Source organism: Tachyglossus aculeatus, chromosome 18, assembly GCF_015852505.1.
Source record: "Tachyglossus aculeatus isolate mTacAcu1 chromosome 18, mTacAcu1.pri, whole genome shotgun sequence".
Classification (NCBI taxonomy): domain Eukaryota; kingdom Metazoa; phylum Chordata; class Mammalia; order Monotremata; family Tachyglossidae; genus Tachyglossus; species Tachyglossus aculeatus.
The window spans coordinates 24,556,173-24,575,226 of record NC_052083.1 but is presented as its reverse complement, the minus strand read 5'-3'; the positions used below and the strand labels follow the sequence as shown (position 1 = coordinate 24,575,226).

Genomic DNA, 19,054 nt, shown 5'->3' with positions numbered 1-19,054 from the left:
GGAGAGTAGCCCAGAAAACCAACCGACTACTGAGGAGCCGACTCGTCCTTCCCAAGCGCTTAGTCCAGTGGTCCGCACACAGTAGGCGCTCAATAAATACGACTGAAGGAATGAATGAATGAAGGAAGGAAGGAATGAGTGAATGACTAACTGACTGACTGAATGAAGACGGGTCGGCTTGGAGAGTAGCCCAGAAAACCACCTGACTACTGAGGAGCCGACTGGTCCTTCCCAAGCGCTTAGTCCAGTGGTCCGCACACAGTAGGCGCTCAATAAATACAACTGAAGGAATGAATGACCGAATGAAGGAAGGAAGGAAGGAAGGAAGGAAGGAATGAGTGAATGAATGAATGAATGAATGAAGACGGGTCGGCTAGGAGAGTACCCTAGCAAATGAACTGACTACTGAGGAGCCGACTGGTCCTTCCCAGGCGCTTAGTCCAGTGCTCTACCCACAGAAGGCGCTCAATAAATACGACTGAAGGAGTGAATGACGGAAGGAAGGAAGGAATGAGTGAATGACTGACTGAATGAATGAATGAATGAATGAAGACGGGTCGGCTAGGAGAGTAGCCCAGAAAACGAACTGACTACTGACTAGCCGACTCGTCCTTCCCAAGCGCTTAGTCCAGTGCTCTACACACAGTAGGTGCTCAATAAATACGACGGAAGGAGTGAATGACCGAATGAAGGAAGGAAGGAATAAATGAGTGAATGACTAACTGACTGACTGAATGAATGAAGACGGGTCGGCTTGGAGAGTAGCCCAGAAAACCACCTGACTACTGAGGAGCCGACTGGTCCTTTCCAAGCGCTTAGTCCAGTGGTCCGCACCCAGTAGGCGCTCAATAAATACGACTGACTGACTGACTGACTGAGGGGTGTTGGGCGCGGCCGTTGCCGGCCCTGCGGGGGTGGCGGCCCCCTCCGCCCCCACCACGCATGCGCCCTCCCTCCCGCCTCACTCACCCTTCCTTCCTCCGTCCGTCCGTCCGTCCGTGTCCCCTGCGGGCGGGCGGGCCGATGGGCGGGCAGCCCCGGGGAGGCCGAGGCTGAGGCCTCCTCGTCGTCGTCCTCCCGCGTCCTCCTCGTCCTCCTCCTCCTCCTCCTCGGCCCGTCGGCCCGGCGACGGGAGGCGGGAGAGGAAGCGGCCGGGAGCGACGGGCGGCGCAGCCAATGGGAAGGCCGCACCCGGGCGCGGCCCAGCCAATGGCCGAGCGGCGGGCCCCGGCGGGAGGCGGGACTTCCGCTCCCGCCTCACGGGGGCCGTCGCCATGGTGACCGCTCCAGAATCTCGGGATTTCTTAAGCGCTTACTACGGGCCAAGCGCTGCGGGGCAACCAGCTCGTCCCACGGGGGGTTCACACCCTTCGTCTCCGTTTGACAGAGGAGGGAACTGAAGCCCGCAGAAAAACAATAATAATAATGGTATTTGTTAAGCGTTTGCTATGTGCCAAGCCCTGTTCTAAGCGCTGGGGTACATGCAGGGTAACCAGGTGGTCCCACATGGGGTCACAGCCTTAGTCCCCATGGACTGATGAGGGAACTGAGATCCAGAGAATAAGAATAATAATAATAATAATAATAATAATAATAATGGTATTTGTTAAGCGTTTACTATGTGCCAAGCCCTGTTCTAAGCGCTGGGGTACATGCAGGGTAACCAGGTGGTCCCACATGGGGCTCACAGCCTTCGTCCCCATTGGACTGATGAGGGAACTGAGGCCCAGAGAATAATAATCATAATAATAATCATGGTATTTGTTAAGCGCTTACTATGTGCAAAGCACTGTTCTGAGCGCTGGGGTACATACAAGGTAATCGGGTCGTCCCACATGCTTAGTCCCCATGGACTGATGAGGGAACTGAGGCCCAGCGAATAATAATAATAATAATGGTATTTGTTAAGTGTTTACTATGTGCCAAGCACTGTTCTAAGCGCTGGGGTACATGCAAGGTAACCAGGTGGTCCCACATGGGGCTCACAGCCTTCGTCCCCATTGGACCGATGAGGGAACTGAGGCCCAGAGAATAATAATAATAATAATAATCATGGTATTTGTTAAGCGTTTACTCTGTGCAAAGCACTGTTCTAAGCACTGGGGTACATACAAGGTAATCGGGTCGTGCCACATGGGGCTCACAGTCTTCATCCCCATTAGACTGATGAGGGAACTGAGGCCCAGAGAATAATAATCATAATAATCATAATAATGGTATTAAGCACTTACTATGTGCCAAGCACTGTTCTAAGCGCTGGGGGAGATAGATACAAGGTAACCAGGTCGTCCCCATTGCACTGATGAGGGAACTGAAGCCCACAGAATAATAATAATAATGATAATAATGGTATTTGTTAAGCGCTTACTATGTGCCAAGCACTGTTCTAAGCACTGGGGTAGGTAGATACAAGGTAACCAGGTCGTCCCCATTGCACTGATGAGGGAACTGAAGCCCACAGAATAATAATGATAATAATAGTAATGATAATAATGGTATTTGTTAAGCGCTTACTATGTGCCAAGCCCTGTTCTAAGCGCTGGGGGAGGTAGATACAAGGTAACCAGGTCGTCCCCATTGCACTGATGAGGGAACTGAAGCCCACAGAATAATAATGATAATAATAGTAATGATAATAATGGTATTTGTTAAGCGCTTACTATGTGCCAAGCACTGTTCTAAGCGCTGGGGTAGATAGATACAGGGTAACCAGATCGTCCCCATTGCACTTATGAGGGAACTGAAGCCCACAGAATAATAATAATAATGATAATAATGGTATTTCTTAAGTGCTTACTATGTGCCAAGCACTGTTCTAAGCGCTGGGGTAGATAGATACAAGGTAACCAGGTCGTCCCCATTGCACTGATGAGGGAACTGAAGCCCACAGAATAATGATGATAATAATAATGATAATAATGGTATTTGTTAAGTGCTTACTATGTGCCAAGCACTGTTCTAAGCGCTGGGTTGGATAGATACAAGGTAACCAGGTCGTCCCCATTGGACTGATGAGGGAACTGAAGCCCACAGAATAATAATAATAGTAATGGTATTTGTTAAGCGCTTACTATGTGCCAAGCACTGTTCTAAGCACTGGGGGAGGTAGATACAAGGTAACCAGGTCGTCCCCATTGCACTGATGAGGGAACTGAAGCCCACAGAATAATAATAATAATAATGATGATAGTAATAGTATTTGTTAAGCACTTACTATGTGCCAAGCACTGTTCTAAGCACTGGGGTGGATACAAGATAACCGGGTCGTCCCACATGGCGCTCACAGTCTTCATCCCCATTGGACTGATGAGGGAACTGAGGCCCAGAGAATAATAATAATAAAAATAATAATAATAATGGTATTTGTTAAGTGCTTACTATGTGCCAAGCACTGTTCTAAGCGCTGGGGTACATACAAGGTAACCAGGTCGTCTCACATTGGGCTCACAGCCTTCGTCCCCATTGGACCGATGAGGGAACTGAAGCCCAGGGAATAATAATAATAATAATAATAATGGTATTTGTTAAGTGCTTACTATGTACCAAGCACTGTTCTAAGCACTGGGGGAGATGCAAGGTAACCAGGTTGTCCCAGAGGGGGCTCACAATCTTCATCCCCATTGGACAGATGAGGGAACTGAGGCACAGAGAGGAATAATAATAATAATGTTGGTATTTGTTAGGCACTTACTTTGTGCCAAGCGCTGGGGTGCATATACAAGGTGATCGGGTCGTCCCACATGGGGCTCACAGTCTTCATCCCCATTTTGCAGAGGAGGAAACTGAGGCGCAGAGAATAACGATAATAAAAACGGTGGTATTTGTTAGGCGCTTATTATGTGCCAAGCCCTGGGGTACATACAAGGCAGTCAAGTTGTCCCACATGGGGCTCACAGTCTTAATCCCCATTGGACTGATGAGGGAACTGAGGCACAGAGAATAATAATAATGATGTTGGTATCTGTTAGGCACTTACTACGTGCCAAGCACTGTTAGATGCATCGTAACCAGGCTGCCCCACATGGGGCTCACAGCCTTCATCCCCATTCATTCATTCATTCATTCATTCATTCATTCAATCGTATTTATTGAGCGCTTACTGTGTGCAGAGCACTGTACTAAGCACTTGGGAAGGACAAGTTGGCAACATCTAGAGACGGTCCCTACCCAACAGCGGGCTCACAGTCTGGAAGGGGGAGACAGACAACAAAACAAAACAGATTAACAAAATAAAATAAATAGAAGGGAACTGAAGCCCACAGAATAATAATAATAATAATAATAATGATAATCGTGGTATTTGTTAAGCGTTTACTATATGCCAAGCACTGTTCTAAGCACTGGGGAGGTTACAAGGTGATCAGGTGGTCCCACAGGGGGCTCACAGTCTTCATCCCCATTTTCCAGATGAGGGAACTGAGGCCCAGAGAAGCCAAGTGACTCGCCCAAGGTCACGCAGCTGATATGTGGAGGAGGCGGGATTAGAACCCATGACCTCTGACTCCCACTAAGCCACGCTGCCTCTCCGATTATTATTATTGTTATTTTTATCCATGATCTCCACTCACTGCCAACCTACTCATCCATCTCGTCTATCTTTCATTCATTCATTCATTCATTCAATCGTATTTATTGAGCACTTACTGCGTGCAGAGCACTGTACTAAGCGCTTGGGAAGTCCAAGTTGGCACATATGGAGACGGTCCCTACCCGACAGCGGGCTCACAGTCTAGAAGGGGGAAAAGACAACTTGCCATTGACTTCTCGTCCACATCCCGCCTCAGGTTTGGAACGCCCTCCCTCTTCAAATATAATCACGATAATAATGATGGTATTTGTTAAGCGTTTATTATGTGCCTGTTTTCTGCCTCAAAGCCTCACTGAAGGCACATCTCCTTTTTTCCTTTTTTCTTCCGCTCCCTTCTGTCTTGCCCCCTCCCTTTATTCATTCATTCAGTCAGTCAACCGTATGTATTGAGCGCTTACTGTGTGCCGAGCACTGTACTAAGCGCTTGGGAAGTCCAAGTCGGCAACCTAGAGAGACGGTCCCTCCCCGACAATGGGCTCATAGTCTAGAAGGGGGAGACAGACAACAAAACCAAACATCATCATCATCAATAGTATTTATTGAGCACTTACTATGTGCAGAGCACTGTACTAAGCGCTTGGGAAGTACAAATTGGCAACATATAGAGACAGTCCCTACCCAACAGTGGGCTCACAGTCTAAAAGGGGGAGACAGAGAACAAAACCAAACCTATTAACATAATAAAATAAATAGAACAAACATGTAGGCGGGTGTCAAAATCGTCAGAACAAATAATGATAATAATAATAATAATTAGTATTATTAGGATTATGATGACTGCTCTTGGGGCCCGATTAAGAGAGTGAGGGTAAACATCCTAGAGCTGAGGTCAAAAATAATAATAATGGCATTTATTAAGCGCTTACTATGTGCCAAACACTCTTCTAAGCACTGTGGAGGATACAGGGTGATCAGGTGGTCCCACGTGGGGCTCACAGTCTTCATCCCCATTTTCCAGATGAGGGAACTGAGACCCAGAGAAGAAGAATAATTTTGGTATTTGTTATGCGCTTACTACGTGCCAAGCACTGTTCTAAGCGCTGGGGAGGTTACAAGGTGATCAGGTTGTCCCACGGGGAGCTCACAGTCTTCATCCCTATTTTCCAGATGGGGGAACTGAGGCCCAGAGAATAATAATAATAATAATAATAATAATAATAGCATTTGTTAACCGTTTACTATGTGCAACGCACTGTTCTAAGCGCTGGGGAGGTTACGAGGTGATCAGGTTGTCCCACGGGGCTCATGGTCTTAATCCCCATTTTACAGATGAGGGAACTGAGGCCCAGAGAAGTGAAGTGAAGCAGCATGGCTCAGTGGAAAGAGCCCGGGCTTTGGAGTCAGAGGTCATGGGTTCAAATGCTGGCTCCGCCACATGTCTGCTGTGTGGCCTTGGGCAACTCATTTAACTTCTCGGAGCCTCAGTTACCTCATCTGTAAAATGGGGGTGATGACTGTGAGCCCCCCCGCGGGACAACCTGATCACCTTGTATCCCCCCAGCACTTAGAACAGTGCTTTGCACATAGTAAGTGCTTCATAAATGCCATGATTATTATTATTATTATTATTGAGTTGCCCAGAGTCGGAATTTGAACCCATGACCTCTGACCCCAAAGCCCGGGCTCCTTCCACTGAGCCACGCTGCTTCTAGATGCACATCATGAACAAAATAAATAGAATAGTAAATCTGTCCAAGTAAAATAAATAGGGTAATAAATCTGTAGAAATAGATATACAGGGGCTGTGGGGAGGGGAAGGAGGTAGGGCGGGGGGGATGGGGAGGAGGATCCCCGACTCGTCCTTCCCAAGCGCTCAGTACAGTGCTCCGCACACAGTAAGCGCTCAATAAATACGATTGAATGAATGACTCCCACTGGAGTGAGATAAGCAGAAGCTGCTGTTTCAGCTTCGGCTACAGCAGCGGCTCTTCTTCTGCCGGAATAATAATAATAATAATAATAATAATGATGGCATTTATTAAGCGCTTACTATGTGCCAAGCACTGTTCTAAGCGCTGGGGAGGTTACAGGGTGATCAGATTGTCCCACGGGGGGCTCCCGGTCTTCATCCCTGTTTTCCAGATGAGGGAACTGAGGCACAGAGAAGTTAAGAGAAGCAGCGTGGCTCCGTGGAAAGAGCCCGGGCTTTGGAGTCAGAGGTCATGGGTTCAAATCCCGGCTCTGTCAATTGTCAGCTGTGTGACTTTGGGCAAGTCGCTTCACTTCTCTGGGCCTCAGTGACCTCATCTGGAAAATGGGGATTAAGATTGTGAGCCCCCCGTGGGACAACCTGATCATTTTAGTAACCTCCCCAGCACTTAGAACAGTGCTTTGCACATAGTAAGTGCTTAACAAATACCATTATCATTATTATTATTTATTAAGCGCTTACTATGTGCCAAGCACTGTTCTAAGCGCTGGGGAGGTTACAAGGTGATCAGGTTGTCCCACAGGGGGCTCCCGGTCTTCATCCCCATTTTCCAGATGAGGGGACTGAGGCACAGAGAAGTTAAGAGAAGCAGCGTGGCTCAGTGGAAAGAGCCCGGGCTTTGGAGTCAGAGGTCATGGGTTCAAATCCCGGCTCCCCCAACTGTCAGCTGGGTGACTTTGGGCAAGTCGCTTCACTTCTCTGGGCCTCAGTGACCTCATCTGGAAAATGGGGATTAAGACTGTGAGCCCGCCTGTGGGACAACCTGATCATCTAGTAACCTCCCCAGCACTTAGAACAGTGCTTTGCACATAGTAAGTGCTTAACAAATACCATTATTATTATTATTATTTATTAAGCGCTTACTATGTGCCAAGCACTGTTCTAAGCGCTGGGGAGGTTACAAGGTGATCAGGTTGTCCCACGGGGGGCTCCCGGTCTTCATCCCCATTTTCCAGATGAGGGGACTGAGGCACAGAGAAGTTAAGAGAAGCAGCGTGGCTCAGTGGAAAGAGCCCGGGCTTTGGAGTCAGAGGTCATGGGTTCAAATCCCGGCTCTGTCAATTGTCAGCTGTGTGACTTTGGGCAAGTCGCTTCACTTCTCTGGGCCTCAGTGACCTCATCTGGAAAACGGGGATTAAGACTGGACAACCCGATCGCCTTGTAACCTCCCCAGCGCTTAGAACAGTGCTTGGCACATAGTAAGCGCTTAATAAATGCCATCATTATTATTTATTATTATTATTAAATGACTTGCCCAAAGAATCGCAAGGCCCCGCAAATTCCAAACGGGCAGAACATTCCAGGAAGGTGGAAGGGCAGGAGGAAGAAGAGGTCAGGAGCGGGAGAGGTGGGAAAGTTTGACGGGAACAAAGAGCGCAAGATGGGGGGTCGCGGAAGAACAGATTGGAGAAATAAGAGGGAGAAAGCGGACCGAAAATGGGCCGAAGTTTCAGCTCGATACCTAGAGAAGCGGCGCGGCTCAGCGGAAAGAGCCCGGGCTTTGGAGTCCGAGGTCACGGGTTCAAATCCCGGCTCCGCCACTTGCCCGCCGGGTGACTCTGGGCCAGTCACGCCACTTCTCTGGGCCTCAGTTCCCTCATCTGGAAAATGGGGATGAAGACCGGACCACCCGATCGCCATGTAACCTCCCCAGCGCTTAGAACAGTGCCCGGCGCATAGTGAGCGCTTAATAAATGTCATCATTATTATACCGAGAGGAGGGCCTACCCACCTACCTTTGGAGGACTTGAAGCGGGTGGGGAAACGATATAAAAAGCAGTTTTCTAAAAATGATGCAGGCAACAGAGGTAGGGAGATCAGGGAGGAGACGGAGCGTGGCTCAGTGGAAAGAGCCCGGGCTTTGGAGGCAGAGGTCACGGGTTCAAATCCCGGCTCCGCCGCTTCATTCATTCATTCAATCAATCGTATTTATTGAGCGCTTACTGTGTGCAGAGCACTGAACTAAGCGCTTGGGAAGGACCAGTTGGCAACATCCAGAGACGGTCCCTACCCAACAACGGGCTCACAGTCTAGGAGGGGGAGACCACTTGTCAGCTGGGTGACTTTGGGCAAGTCCCTTCACTTCTCTGGGCCTCAGTTCCCTCACCTGGAAAATGGGGATGAAGACTGTGAGCTCCACGTGGGACATACTGATCACCTTCTAACCTCCCCAATCAATCAATCAATCAATCAATCGTATTTATTGAACACTTACTGTGTGCAGAGCACTGTACTAAGCGCTTGGGAAGTACAAATTGGCCACATATAGAGACAGTCCCTACCCAACAGTGGGCTCACAGTCTAAAAGGGGGAGACAGTGCTTGGCACATAGTAAGCGCTTAACAAATACCAAAATTATCATTATTCTCTAGGCCTCAGTTCCCTCATCTGGAAAATGGGGGTGAAGACTGTGAGCCCCACGTGGGACCACCTGATCGCCTTGTAACCTCCCCAGCGCTTGGAACAGTGCTTGGCACATAGTAAGCGCTTAACAAATACCCAAATTATTATTATTATCTGGGCCTCAGTTCCCTCACCTGGAAAATGGGGATGAAGAGTGTGAGCGCCCCCCCCCCCACCCCGTGGGACAACCTGATTACCCTGTAACCTCCCCAGCGCTTAAGACAGTGTTTGGAACGTGGTAAGCGCTTAACAAATACCCAAATTATTATTATTCTCTGGGCCTCAGTTCCCTCATCTGGAAAACGGGGATGAAGACTGTGAGCCCCCCGTGGGACCACCTGATCACCCTGTAACCTCCCCGGCGCTTAAAACAGTGCTTGGCACATAGTAAGCGCTTAACAAATACCAAAATTATTATTATTATCCATTCAATCGTATCTATTGAGCGCTTACTGTGTGCAGAGCACTGTACTAAGCGCTTGGGAAGGACACATTGGCAACATACGGAGGCGGACGCCAAAACCAAACATGTCAAGTCGTCCGAACAAATCGAATTAAAGCTCAGTGCACATCATGAACAAAATAAATAGAATAGTAAATATGTCCAAGGAAAATAAATGTTTCCTCATCTGGAAAATAGGGCTGAAGATGGGAGCCCCCCGGGGGACCACCTGATCGCCTTGTAACCGCCCCAGCGCTTAAAACAGTGCTTGGAACGTAGTAAGTGCTTAATAAATGCCGTTATTATGATTATATTGATTATTATTGTTGTAGATGGTAGGCAGCGGACGTTGTTGTCCGTCCTAAATCCGCGCCAGGATTTCGTTCTCTCCTCGGCCCGCCCGGGCCCCTTCGGCTCCGGTCGTCGGAAAAACCCGGAGGGCCGGACCACTCCGGCGTCCGGAAGGGATGGCGGGCTCGGAGAGCCGAGTGCGCAGGCGCCGGGCGGATCGGGCCTTGAGCCGTGTGCGCAGGCGCCGAGGGGATCGGGCCTTGAGCCGTGTGCGCAGGCGCCGAGGGGGATCGGAGCCCGGAGCCGTGTGCGCAGGCGCCGAGAGGATGGGGCCCGGAGCCGTGTGCGCAGGCGCCAGGCGGATCGGGCCTTGGGCCGTGTGCGCATGCTCCGGGCGGAGGGGGCTGTGTGCGCATGCGCATGCGCCGGACGGGTCGGTGCCGGAGCCGCCAAGCTAGCTCTCTTCCTCCCTTCAAGGCCCTGCTGAGAGCTCACCTCCTCCAGGAGGCCTTCCCAGACTGAGCCCCTTCCTTCCTCTCCCCCTCGTCCCCCTCTCCATCCCCCCATTTTACCTCCCTCCCTTCCCCACAGCACCTGTATATATGTTTGTACATATTTATTACTCTATTTATTTATTTATTTTACTTGTACATATCTATTCTACTTATTTTATTTTGTTAGTATGTTTGGCTTTGTTCTCTGTCTCCCCCTTTTAGACTGTGAGCTCACTGTTGGGTAGGGACTGTCTCTATATGTTGCCAATTTGGACTTCCCAAGCGCTTAGTACAGTGCTCTGCACATAGTAAGCGCTCAATAAATACGATTGATGACGATAATGATGCGCAGGCGCCGGGCGGATCGGGCCTTGAGCCGTGTGCGCAGGCCCCGGGCGGATCGGGTCCCGGAGCCGCGCGCGCATGCGCCGGGCGGATCGGGCCTTGAGCCGTGTGCGCAGGCGCCGGGCGGGTCGGGGCCCGGAGCCGTGTGCGCAGGCGCCGGGAGGATTGGTCGCGGAGCCGTGTGCGCAGGCACCGAGAGGATCGCCCTCGGAGTCGTGCGCGCAGGCGCCGGGCGGATCGGGCCTTGAGACGTGCGCGCAGGCGCCGGGCGGATCGGGGCCCGGAGCCGTGTGCGCAGGCGCCGGGCGGATCGGGGCCCGGAGCCGTGTGCGCAGGCGCCGAGAGCATGGGGCCCGGAGCCGTGTGCGCAGGCGCCGGATGGATCGGGCCTTGAAGCGTGTGCGCAGGCGCCGGGCGGATCGGTCCCCGAGCGGTGTGCGCAGGCGTCGGGCGGATCGGTCCCGGAGCGGTGTGCGCAGGCGTCGGGCGGATCGGGCCTTGAAAAGTGTGCGCAGGCGCCGGGCGGATGGGGACGGGGGCCGTGTGCGCAGGCGCCGGCCGTAGCTGGCCTTGAGACGTGTGCGCAGGCGCCGGGCCGATCGGGCCTTGAGACGTGTGCGCAGGCGCCGGGCGGATCGGTCCCGGAGCCGTGTACGCAGGCGCCGAGAGGATGGGGCCCGGAGCCGTGCGCGCAGGCGCCGAGGGGATCGGAGCCCGGAGCGGCGTGCGCAGGCGCCGAGAGGATGGCTCCCGGAGCCGTGTGCGCAGGCGCCGGGCGGATCGGGCCTTGAGGCGTGTGCGCAGGCGCCGGGCGGATCGGTCCCGGAGCCGTGTGTGCAGGCGCCGAGAGGATGGGGCCCGGAGCCGTGTGCGCAGGCGCCGGATGGATGGGGCCTTGAGGTGTGTGCGCAGGCGCCCGGCGGATCGGTCCCGGAGCCGTGTGCGCAGGCGCCGTGAGGATGGGGCCCGGAACCGTGTGCGCAGGCGCCAGGCGGATCGGGCCTTGGGCCGTGTGCGCATGCTCCGGGCGGAGGGTCCCGCATGCGCATGCGCCGGGCTGGTCGGTCCCGGAGCCGCGTGCGCAGGCGCCGGGCGGATCGGGCCTTGAGCCGTGTGCGCAGGCGCCGAGCGGATAGGGGCCCGGAGCCTCGCGCGCATGCGCCGGGAGGATTGGTCGCGGAGCCGTGTGCGCAGGCGCCGGGCGGGTCGGGGCCCGGAGCCTCGCGCGCATGCGCCGGGAGGATTGGTCGCGGAGCCGTGTGCGCAGGCGCCGGGCGGGTCGGGGCCCGGAGCCGTGTGCGCAGGCGCCGAGAGGATGGGGCCCGGAGCAGTGTGCGCAGGCGCCGAGCGGATCGGGGCCCGGAGCCGCGTGCGCAGGCGCCGAGCGGATCGGGCCTCGAGCCGTGTGCGCATGCGCCGGGCGGATCGGGCCTGGAGCCGTGTGCGCATGCGCCAGCGGGCCCGGCCGGCCCCGCCCAGCAGGGAAGGCGTGGAGCATGGCTAGCGTGGGCAGGGAGGGGCCGGGCGGTCCCGGGGGTCCCGGGGGGTCCGGGGGTCCCGGGGTCCCCGGGGGTCCCAGCCCGGCCGCCGTGTCCCTCGGCCTCAGCGTGGCCGTCGTGTCCAGCCTGGTGAACGGATCCACCTTCGTCCTGCAGAAGAAGGGAATCGTCCGGGCCAAGAGACGAGGTAGCCGCCTGCTCCCATCCACACCCTTCTTCATCCCCATTTTCCGGATGAGGGAACTGAGGCCCAGAGAAGAAGAAGAAGAAGAAGAGGAATTTTGGTATTTGTTAAGCGCTTACCATGTGCCAAGCACTGTTCTCCAGCTGAATGCTAAAAAAAAGCAGTTTCTTGTAATTCGCCCGTTGGTTGCTTTTGGTGACTGCATCCCGTCAATTAACTTGGGTCCCACTGTTATCCGGGAATGAAATTCCTAAAGCAATTCACCCATTCGTTCAGTCGTATGTATTGAGCGCTTACTGTGTGCAGAGCACTGGACTAAGCGCTTGGGAAGGACAAGTCGGCAACATAGAAGACGGTCATCATCAATCGTATTTATTGAGCGCTTACTGTGTGCAGAGCACTGTGCTAAGCGCTTGGGAAGTCCAAGTTGGCATCATCATCATCATCAATCGTATTTATTGAGCGCTTACTATGTGCAGAGCACTGTACTAAGCGCTTGGGAAGTACAAATTGGCAACATACAGAGACAGTCCCTACCCAACAGTGGGCTTACAGTCTAAAAGGGGGAGACAGAGAACAAAACCAAACATACTGTCAAAGTAAAATAAATAGAATAGATATGTACAAATAAATTAAATAAATAAATAGAGTAAAAAAATATGTACAAACATATGTACGTATATACAGGTGCTGTGAGGAAGGGAGGGAGGTAAGATGGGGGGATGGAGAGGGGGACGAGGGGGAGAGGAAGGAAGGGGCTCAGTATGGCAACACATAGAGACGGTCCCTACCCGACAGCGGGCTCCCCGTCTAGAAGGGGGAGACAGACAACAAAACCAAACATACTGACAAAATACAATAAATAGAATAGATAGGTATAAGTGAGATAAATAAATAAATTGACCCCTCTATTTCTTGTCTTCGTCATGGGCATCGAGCTGGAATCCCATTTGTTCCGACGACCGGACACCCGGCCGCACGTGTCGTTTGGTCAGCCGTCTCCCCCTTCTACACTGCGAGCCCGTTCATCATCATCAATCGTATTTATTGAGCGCTTACTATGTGCAGAGCACTGTACTAGGCGCTTGGGAAGTACAAATTGGCAACATATAGAGACAGTCCCTACCCCACAGTGGGCTCACAGTCTAAAAGGGGGAGACGGAGAATAAAACCGAACATACTAACAAAGTAAAATAAATAGAATAGATATGTACAAGTAAAATAAATAAATAGGGACCGTCTCTGTCTGTTGCCGACTCGTTCTTCCCAAGCGTTTAATACAGTGCCCCGCACACAGTAAGCGCTCAACCAGTACGATCGACTGAATAGATGAAGACGGGTCGGCTAGGAGAGTATCCCGGAAAATCGCCTGACTACTAAGGAGCCGACTTGTCCTCCCCAAGCGCTTAGTACAGTGCTCTGCACACAGTAAGCGCTCAGTAAATACGATCGAATGAATGACTGCTGCAAACCGAGCCCCCACGGTTTAGTTTGGAGCAGCGCCGATGCTTGAAGAGGTGGGAGGTTCCACCGGTGTTTGAAAATACTCCTGCTAATAATGGTATTTATTTAGCGCTTACTATGTGCCAAGCACTGTTCTAAGCGCTGGGGAGGTTCCAGGGTGATCAGGTTGGCCCACGGGGGACTCGCGGTCTTCATCCCCATTTCCCAGGTGAGGGAACTGAGGCCCAGAGAAAAATAATAATTTTGGTATTTGTTAAGCGCTTACTATGAGCATAGCACCGTTCTAAGCGCTGGGGAGGTTACAAGGCGATCAGGTGGTCCCACAGGGGCATCACAGTCTTCATCCCCATTTTCCAGCTGAGGGAACTGAGGCCCAGAGAAGAAGAAGAATTTTGGTATTTGTTAAGCGCTTACTATGTGCCAAGCCCTGTTCTAAGCGCTGGGGAGGTTCCAAGGTGATCAGGTTGGCCCACGGGGGGCTCACAGTCTTCATCCCCATTTTCCAGAGGAGGGAACTGAGGCCCAGGGAAGTGACTTGCCCAAAGTCATCCAGCTGACGGTTGAACCCATGACCTCGGACTCCAAAGGCCAAGCTCTTTCCACTGAGCCACGCTGCTTCTCCAGATGAATGTTAAAAAAAGCAGTTTCGTGTAATTCGCCTGTTGGTTGCTTTGGTGACTTCATCCCGTCAATTAACTTGGGTCCCACTGTTATCCGGGAATGAAAGTCCCGAAGCAATTCACCCATTCGTTCAGTCGTATTTATTGAGCGCTTACTGTGTGCAGAGCGCTGGACTGAGCACTTGGGAAGGACAAGTCGGCAACATAGAAGATGGTCCCTACCCGACAGCGGGCTCACGGTCTAGAAGAGGGAGACGGAACAAAACTCCTCCCTCGTAGACCTTCATAAGGTACAAAGATTGGAAAATGTTAATTTTCCATTCGGGAGCTGGAAAGGGAGCAGCTAGAGGATCAATCAATCGTATTTATTGAGCGCTTACTCTGTGCAGAGCACTGTACTGAGCGCTTGGGAAGTACAAATTGGCAACATCTAGAGACGGTCCCTGCCCAACAACGGGCTCGCACTCTCGAAGGGGAAAATCTCCTTTTAAGTTCCCTGTAAATCTGAATTCTCTCCCCATTCGTTCCCCGTGTTTGGGAACTTGGTGAAAAATCCATTTCTGTTTTCGTTATTAGAGTTTGGGAGTTTTGCTCTGGGAAAGGGGAAACCAGGACTCTCAGTTTTGCCTTCAAAAGCTTTCTATAAATTGAGTGGGCCATTTTTTAAATAGTTCTTTTAAATTCACAGTCACCGGGCGCTTAGTCACTCTGGATGTATTTAGTACCACTGTAAATCTGGTATATGTAGTGTTCTTCCCCGCTGTAGGATGTCTTTGGCATTTCTGTCGCCTCACCAGTCTCATTGGTTAAAGGAAAGTAAGTAGGGGTGGTAATAATAATAATAATAATAATAATAATAATAATGGCATTTATTAAGTGCTTACTATGTACAATTAAGCGCTGGGGAGATTACAGGGTAATCAGGTTGACCCACGGGTGGCTCACAATCTTCATCCGCATTTTCCAGACGAGGGAACTGAGGCCCGGAGAAGTGAAGTGACTCGCCCAAAGCCACCCAGCTGACAGTTGGCGGAGCCGGGATTTGAACCCGTAACCTCCGACTCCAAAACCGAGGTAGTCGAATCCCGGGAGAAGAGACTGCTTGGCTTCCATTGCTTACTACTGCTAATAATTGTGGTGCTTGTTAGAGAAGCAGCGTGGCTCAGCGGAAAGAGCCCGGGCTTTGGAGGCAGAGGTCACGGGTTCAAATCCCGGCTCCGCCAACTGTCAGCTGCACGAGCTTGGGCGAGTCACTTCACTTCTCTGGGCCTCAGTTGCCTCATCTGTAAAATGGGGATTAAGACTGTGAGCCCCCCCGTGGGACAACCTGATCACCTTGGAACCTCCCCAGCGCTTAGAACGGTGCTTTGCGCATAGTAAGCGCTTAATAAATGCCAATGTTATTATTATTATTACTTGTTAATCAATCAATCGTATTTATTGAGCGCTTACTGTGTGCAGTGCTAAGCACTTAGTACATACTTTGTAGGGGAAGCAGCGTGGCTCAGCGGAAAGAGCCCAGGCTTTGGAGTCAGAGGTCACAGGTTCAAATTCCGGCTCCGCCAACTGTCAGCTGTGTGACCTTGGGCAAGTCACTTCACTTCTCTGGGCCTCAGTTGCCTCATCTGTAAAATGGGGATTAAGACTGTGAGCCCCCCGTGGGACAACCTGATCACCTTGGAACCTTCCCAGCACTTAGAACGGTGCTTTGCGCATAGTAAGCGCTTAATAAATGCCAATGTTATTATTATTATTACTTGCTAATCAATCAATCAATCAATCGTATTTATTGAGCGCTTACTGTGTGCAGTGCTAAGCACTTAGTACATACTTTGTAGGGGAAGCAGCGTGGCTCAGCGGAAAGAGCCCGGGCTTTGGGGTCAGAGGTTGGGGGTTCAAATCCCGGCTCTGCCAATTGTCAGCTGGGTGACTTTGGGCGTGTCACTTCACCTCTCTGGGCCTCAGTTGCCTCATCTGTAAAATGGGGATTAAGACTGTGAGCCCCCCCCGTGGGACAACCTGATCACCTTGGAACCTCCCCAGCGCTTAGAACGGTGCTTTGCGCATAGTGAGTGCTTAATAAATGCCAATGTTATTATTATTATTACTTGTTAATCAATCAATCAATCAATCGTATTTATTGAGCGCTTACTGTGTGCAGTGCTAAGCACTTAGTACATACTTTGTAGGGGAAGCAGCGTGGCTCAGCGGAAAGAGCCCGGGCTTTGGAGTCAGAGGTCACAGGTTCAAATCCCGGCTCCGCCAACTGTCAGCTGTGTGACCTTGGGCAAGTCACTTCACTTCTCTGGGCCTCAGTTGCCTCATCTGTAAAATGGGGATTAAGACTGTGAGCCCCCCGTGGGACAACCTGATCACCTTGGAACCTCCCTGGCGCTTAGAACAGTGCTTTGCGCATAGTAAGCGCTTAATAAATGCCAATGTTATTATTATTATTACTTGTTAAGCACTTAGTACCTACTTAGTATGTAGGGAAAGCAGCGTGGCTCAGTGGAAAGAGCCCGGGCTTTGGAGTCAGAGGTCGGGGGTTCAAATCCCGGCTCCGCCAATTGTCAGCTGGGTGACTTTGGGCGTGTCACTTCACCTCTCTGGGCCTCAGTTGCCTCATCTGTCAAATGGGGATGAAGACTGTGAGCCCCCCGTGGGACAACCTGATCACCTTGGAACCTCCCTGGCGCTTAGAACAGTGCTTTGCCCATAGTAAGTGCTTAATAAATTCATTCATTCATTCAATCGTATTTATTGAGAGCTTACTGTGTGCAGAGCACTGGACTAAGCGCTTGGGAAGTACAAGTTGGAAGTACTAATGCCATTATTATTATTATTATTATTATTATTATTATTATTATTATTATTATTACTATTATGTTCCAAACTGGTGTAGATGCAAGTCATTCATTCGTGCATCGTCAGTGAATGAATTCATTCATTCCGTCGAATTTATCAAGAGTTTAACGTGTGCGAGGAGCTGGAGAGAGAACGTTATAACGATAAATTCTCTGCCCTCAACGAGTTTACAGTCTAGAGGGGGAGACGGGCGTTAATACGAATAACTTGCAGAATAAACGGTTACCGCAGCTCTTAGGATAGCGCTTGGCACACAGTAAGCGCTTAATACCAGAGACATTATTATTATATATTATATTATTATAATTATTATTATATTATTATTATTTATTATTATTAAAACGCCGCCAACCAGTGCCGTGGTTACGCCCGCGTCCCGGGCATCCCTCCCGAGGCCGCGGTAGCCTCCAGCGGGCCTCGGCCTCCGTGACCTCCGAGAGCGAGGCAACGGACAGAGCCGGGAGCGAGTGCCTCGATTTCCCCAGCAGCCCCGGGGCCCACGGGGGCGTCTCGGCCCTTGATTTCCCCCGTTCGGTAAACTCGGAGCAGTCTGGAAATGACGATGTGAGCCCGCTGTTGGGTAGGGACCGTCTCTATATGTTGCCAGGTTGTACTTCCCAAGCGCTTAGTACAGTGCTCTGCACACAGTAAGCGCTCAATAAATACGGTTGATGATGATGATGACGATGCGATGTCCGTCTCCGGCGGCTCCAAGATGGCGATACCTGAAATCGCCGAGGAAGGTGTTTTCTTCTCCATTGAGGATGTGGGCGACCTTCCGGTTTTTCAGGATAATCGTAATAATAGCGATGGCATTTATTAAGCGCCTACTGTGTGCTAAGCGCTGGAGCGGTTGCAAGGTGATCAGGCGGTCCCACGGGGGGCTCCCGGTCTTCATCCCCATTTTCCAGATGAGGGAGCTGAGGCCCAGAGAAGCGAAGTGACTCGCCCGAGGTCACCCAGCGGACGGTTGGCGGAGGTGGGATTTGAACCCGCGACCTCGGACTCCAAAGCCCAGGCTCTTTCCACTGAGCCACGCTGCTTCTCCTGGTCACGAGGAGGATCTCGAGATCCGGATCGTCGTGAACAGGAACAGCGGCAGATGCCAGGGTGGAAGAGGAGCTTCGTTCATTCGGTCGTATTTATTGAGCGCTTACTGTGTGCAGAGCACTGTGCTAAGCGCTGTACTAAGGAGGTGGTTCAGAACATTGATAATGCAGCAGAGGAGAGTTTCATCTTTGGGTACTCCATTCAGTCGTATTTATTGAGCGCTTACCGTGTGCAGAGCACTCTACTAAGCGCTTGAGAGCACTGTACTAAGCGCTTGAGCAGCAACCAGGATTTAATGACTCCGACTCGCAGCTCCAAGCTGAAATATTCAATCCATGCCCCACATGGGGCTCACGGTCTTAATCCCCATTTTCCAGATGAGGCAACTGAGGCCCAGCGAAGTGAAGCGACTTGCCCAAAGTCGCCCAGCCGACAGTTGGCGGAGCCGGGATTAGAACTCAGGTCCTTCTCAGTGAGAAGCAGCGTGGCTCTGTGGAAAGAGCCCGGGCTCGGGAGCCGGAGGTCATGGGTTCAAATTCCAGCTCCGCCACCCATCAGCCGGGTGCCTTTGGGCAAGTCACTTCACTTCTCTGGGCCTCGGTGACCTCATCTGGAAAATGGGGATGAAGACTGGGAGTCCCACTTGGAGCAACCTATAGATGTCCGTACAGATTTATTACCCCATTTATTTTCCAGCTGTGTGACTTTGGGCAAGTCACTTCACCTCTCTGGGCCTCGGTGACCTCATCTGGGAAATGGGGGTGAAGACTGGGAGTCCGTACAGATTTATCACCCCATTTATTTTACAGCTGTGTGACTTTGGGCAAGTCACTTCACCTCTCTGGGCCTCGGTGACCTCATCTGGAAAATGGGGGTGAA

At 51.6% G+C, this 19,054-nt stretch overlaps 1 protein-coding gene across 1 annotated transcript in view; it reads left to right on the top strand.

Annotated features, from left to right (window-relative positions):
- Positions 1 to 12,040: 12,040 nt before the first annotated feature.
- The window catches only part of NIPA1 (NIPA magnesium transporter 1), a gene marked incomplete at its 5' end in the record, with an annotated part of 42,753 nt that continues 35,739 nt past the window's right edge, over positions 12,041 to 19,054 (top strand). The window contains one exon of the mRNA XM_038760644.1: positions 12,041 to 12,179. Within this exon, the coding sequence (XP_038616572.1) occupies positions 12,041 to 12,179 (139 nt within the window). The remainder of the gene's footprint in view (positions 12,180 to 19,054) is intronic.